Genomic DNA, 5463 nt, shown 5'->3' on the forward strand with positions numbered 1-5463 from the left:
CTGACGTTATAGAGATAATATCTGCAATGAAGATTGAAATCCTAGTATAGCTATTGATTTTACTGCCATCAGTTGTGGGTGACTGACGCTGACCACGATGTTTATTATTATTATTATTATTATTATTATTATTATTATTATTATTATTATTATTATTATTATTATTATTATTATTATCATAAACTATAAAAATTTAACAAAATAAGAGGAAGAGAAATAAGATATAAGATAGAACAGTGTACCCGAATGTACCCTCATGGATGATAATCTAAAGCTATATTCACCTGGGTTATATCTGTCAGCGCAAGTGTAGAAGGAGCCATGTTTGCAAGGGATTCCGATACCCCACCGGTCATTGACGACCACCGTCTCTTTCACAGGAGATTCGTTGAAAAGCCAAGCCAGAAAAACCGTAGCATTCCAGTACCAGTCATGGGCCTCTGCTTCGCCATCAGACCAGATGACTTCCGGTTCATAGTTCTTTACCTATATTGCAGGGTAAATACACACATAGAACACCTTTGTAACTGAACTTAGTAAATCCGGATCCTGGTGTTTTAAATGTAGTTTAAATCTGATTATATGTACATGTGCCATTCTTCATTCTAAGAATTCAGGAAATTTTGCTGCAAAAGTGAGTCATAGGACTTAAAACTTCAATAAAAAAAAAGTATTCACGACTAGATATGTTTTTGATTTAAAAACATATTGAGATAAATATCAAAATTTCAATTATAAATACACTATATGTAAAAAAAGAAAATTATTTGTGTAAATATACTATGATGTATATATGTTATAAACTGTAAGATTATAAATGTGTATTTCTTAAAGAGAGAAAAAAAAGTGAGTCCTTACGATTAATTATTTTGCAAGATCAAGAACTTTAATTGAAAAACATCCGATAAAGCTCCAATAGAGTAATTGTGACTCATAAACAAGAAAATACTGTCAATTCACAAGCAACTTACAATATCGTAGAGTTCCGGCAGCGTTTTGGTAGCCACAAAATCATTCGTGTGAAAGTAATTGGCTTTGTCTTGCAAGTACAGAGGGTTAAACCACTCAAACAGCGAGTGATACAAACCAAAGTGAATGTGGGGTGCTTTCGACCTGAGTGCCTTGGCCAACTCACCTATCAACGGCACAAAATAAGGGAAATTAAGTTATTGAACCTGATTAAGTCGTTTGAAATGAAGAAATAACATTTATAAACGAGAATATCTTGAACTGATGCGGCTGAGACACCCCGGAAGGCGGAGTGAAACGTGATAAATCGTTAACAGAACTGTTTTTAAACATTATTCCAAGCAATCTATGGATTGATATAGAACTAATACCAAAAGAAATGAAACCAATATTTTCACAAGCTTTGTACGTCCTACTGAACATACAGGAAGTATAAAGATTAACATCTTTTTATTGTGATATGTAAAACATAGGTTTTCCTGTTTGGAGAATTCTTTATATTAATAAAAAGTAAATTGGTGACATTGTCACCCTCCGAGAGAAGGGTAGTAGGAGTATCAATATTTTATTTTCACACACAATTATATATGTATATATATATATATGTAGATATATATATATATATATATATATATATATATATAAATTTTATGTATATATATATAAATATATATATATATATATATATATATATATATATATATATATATATATATATATAAATTCTATATATGTGTGTGTTTGTGTGTGCGTATATATATATATATATATATATATATATATATATATGTATATATATATATATATATATATATACATATATATTTATATATATATATATATACATACATACAGTATCTATGTGTGTGTTTGTATGCATAAATGAAAAATCTAATTTATAAGAATAAGATTCAATGACCCTCTCCGTTTTTTTTTTTTTTTTTTTTTTTTTTTTTTTACTTTACCAACTAAGTTCCTCTTCGGGCCCACATCCATACTATTCCAATTCCAAGAGTTGGGAGATGGCCAGAGAGTAAAACCCTCGTGATGTTTGCTGGTGAGAACGATGTATTGAGCTCCAGACGAGTTGAAAACTTCCGTCCACTCTTCAGGGTCGAAAAACTCCGCTGTAAAATGAGGAGCGAAGTCTTGATACGTGAAGTTGGGCCGATAGTTTTCCTTCATGAAGCTGACGTAGTCTGGAAGTTTGCTTTCTAGAATAAAGAGAGGTAAATAAAAGTTAGTAGATATTGGGTGAACTTATGAATATAAATGCATTGGAAATTAACTTTAAAAAAGGAAGTTTGGTAATTATTTTTTCGAGAAAATGCTATTTGTGAATTAAAATAATTTTCATTCTTACTAAATTCATAGTTCATGAAAAATAATTTGATGTATCTTACAACTTCGTGTACCAATAGAGCTAAATGTCAAAAGATTATGTAAATCTACATTGTTAAAAATTTGTATTAAAAAAAGTAAGTCTGGCAACATTTATTCCAGGAGTATTACCGTTTTAAAAACAGATATATTGACGAAAAGGAGTGATATTACAGTCACTAACCCGTAAAAAGATAACAAAGTAAGGTAAAATTACGATCGCCTGTATTTTACTGAAATACGGCGGAGAATAGTATATTTTTACGGAGAATTTCAGATTAAAATTAATTTTTTTTTTTTTTTTTTGGTACCCACGACTACAATACTTTCATTTTAACACACGTCCTATTTGAGACGTATTAAATAGAATTGAGCTACTTAATATCGTAATGAAAAACGAGACATGAACACACTTACTCTGCCAAAACTCCCAGAACCATTCGGAGCCGAAGGACGGCACAGAAAAGACTCCCCAGTGAATAAAGATTCCAATTTTGGCATCATCGTACCACTGGGGAAGGGGGCGGGTATCTAGAGACTCCCAGGTGGGCTCATACCTGGCGCTGACGGCTACCAGAATGCTGGTACCTGTTGTTGTAGGTCATTGTTATTATCAGTTTCATTGATATTGCATTACTACTGCTACAAATAATGATAATAAAAGATCTATCCCAAGAAAAGCTCTTTACCACATTATTATAACATAAACTATGTGAGGAGAGAAAGCTTCGGCAGGGTGATATATTTTTTAAAAGAATGTATAAAAGTAAATTTCTTAGTATCTACGAAAATATAGGTGTTCATTGGCTCATCAACAGGAATATACCTTTACCAAAGAAGTTGAAAAGATGTTTTTACCCTCTTATGGACTTCCTTCGTGCAAGAGCCCGTGCAACAAAATCTTTATTTCCTTCAGCCTTAATTCAGCTGGTGTCACTTGTTAGGATGACAATATTTATTTACTTTAAATGTAACATTTTTTCTTGTATTATTATTATTATTATTATTATTATTATTATTATTATTATTACTTGCTAAGCTACAACCCTAGTTGGAAAAGCAGGATGTTATAAGTCCAGGGGCTCCAACAGGGAAAATAGCCCAGTGAGGAAAGGAAGCAAGGAAAAAATAAAATATTTTAAGAACAGTAACAACATTAAACTAAACATTTCCTATATAAACAATGAAAACTTTAACAAAATAAGAGGAAGAATAATGTGAATGCAAGGCGATCTAAAACGAACGAGGATATTTCATCTGTGTTTGAGAGTATTAAGAGATTTAGAACTAAAGAATGACGATTGATAGAACCTCCCAAATAAATCCACTAGTTAAATTTCGTGAAACGTTTATCTTTGTAAAGAAATTGACTTAATGTTGACGTTATGCTACGATTGGATTCATCTAAAGTTTTCGATGAAATCTCCCAAAACTGATTATTAAAAAGAAAAAAAAAAGTGATCAAAGGAATGTATATAGTCAAGCTTCACTTAGCTATTTCCTATTCCTAATATACCTTGCCACCACATAAATGCAGATAAAAATTCGTTTCATAACTTTGTTTGTTCTTTGCTATATAAGATTTTACATTGAGCGAAATTAACGTGATATAGACAATCTCTTTTATGATAAACTAGTTTACGCAGTCCGTAAAAAAATGACGGCTATATATCTAGATCGATGTACAAATACACGAACACGCACTGTCAAAAGGATATGACTACTCCCTTTCTCCTTCCCGAAGGACGGGGAGAGCTGAGCGTGACCGGACATATACATACACACGCACACATACATGTATTATATATATATATATATATATATATATATATATATATGTCTATATATATATTTATATAATGTATATATAAATATATATATATATATATATATATATATATATATATATTTATATAATGTATATATAAATATATATATATATGTATATATATATATATATACATACACACACACATTATATATATATATATATATATATATATATATATATATATATATATATATATATATATACAGTCACGGCACTTTCCTAGGGGAGAGAGGGTATTCATACCCGGGTGAGAGGGGGTGTGCGTGCATATGTCTATATATTTACCGCCATTTGTGACGGGTCGCGTACTCTAGTATATATATATATATATATATATATATATATATATATATATATATATATATATTACCATTTTGAGAATTGATACTAATCACACGACTATCCTTTTTATGCAAAGATTTTTATTGAGAGAAGGGCTGAGTAAGTTTATTTTTTTCAAGGTCATGAGCACGCACTTGCTGAGAACTAAGAGCACCTACAGTATTAGACTCTATCTGTAGGTCTTGGCACTAGATCATTCGAGTGGAAGATTCGGAAAGCAATGTTGACCTCTACCATTGCTATTATTATGATTATTATAATTGCTAGTCATTTCTGATGATATGAAATGCTTTAAAACAAAATAGCCATTTAAACGACTCTGCGATATCAAACATGAAAACAGGACTTGCCGGCAATCACCAAGCTGCCTTATAGAAGTTGTTTGCCGTTTGATTTGCTGCCGGAAAATAATATTTTCACTCCTTATGTATGATATTGCACTGAAATCATTTAATCCCCAGAAAACAAAGTTTCATGATATCCATGATATCCGCATCACAAAGAAATGAAATATGAAAGAAAACACACTTGAGAAAACTTTAGTAAATGCATTGAAGTCCTATACAGTTAACAGTATCGGAATGTAAGAAAATACTATTTGAATAAAGTATCACTGAGAGAGAGAGAGAGAGAGAGAGAGAGAGAGAGAGAGAGAGAGAGAGAGAGAGAGAGAGAGAGTCGGATGTTGGCTGTGCATCCTGCTCATATCAATTCACCTCCACTACACTTTCACTGTTTATGGTATATACGAGGTCTCCCGAACACAATTCTGCCACAACTTCATTGGATTTCGAAGTTTATACAAAATGTTCCTTACCGTGATATAATAATACATTTTTTTTCTATTTAAGAAACTATTATAAACTTAAAACTCACAGATAATAAAACGGAGTAGTAAGGAGGACATGCTCACAGTGGACTAAGCTTGTACTGATCACCGG

General features: G+C 31.3%; 1 protein-coding gene across 1 annotated transcript in view; it reads right to left on the reverse strand.

The window, feature by feature from the left end:
• Window positions 1-5463, reverse strand: part of LOC137639860 (alpha-L-fucosidase-like) — an 18522-nt gene extending 13059 nt beyond the window's left edge. Inside the window, exons 1-5 of the mRNA XM_068372120.1 lie at window positions 5399-5463; window positions 2767-2937; window positions 1935-2183; window positions 972-1135; window positions 285-486 (exon numbers count right to left, since the gene is read on the reverse strand). Of these exons, the coding sequence (XP_068228221.1) occupies window positions 285-486; window positions 972-1135; window positions 1935-2183; window positions 2767-2937; window positions 5399-5429 (817 nt within the window). The 5' untranslated portion in view covers window positions 5430-5463. The remainder of the gene's footprint in view (window positions 1-284; window positions 487-971; window positions 1136-1934; window positions 2184-2766; window positions 2938-5398) is intronic.

The sequence above is a fragment of the Palaemon carinicauda genome, chromosome 4, assembly GCF_036898095.1.
Source record: "Palaemon carinicauda isolate YSFRI2023 chromosome 4, ASM3689809v2, whole genome shotgun sequence".
Lineage (NCBI taxonomy): Eukaryota > Metazoa > Arthropoda > Malacostraca > Decapoda > Palaemonidae > Palaemon > Palaemon carinicauda.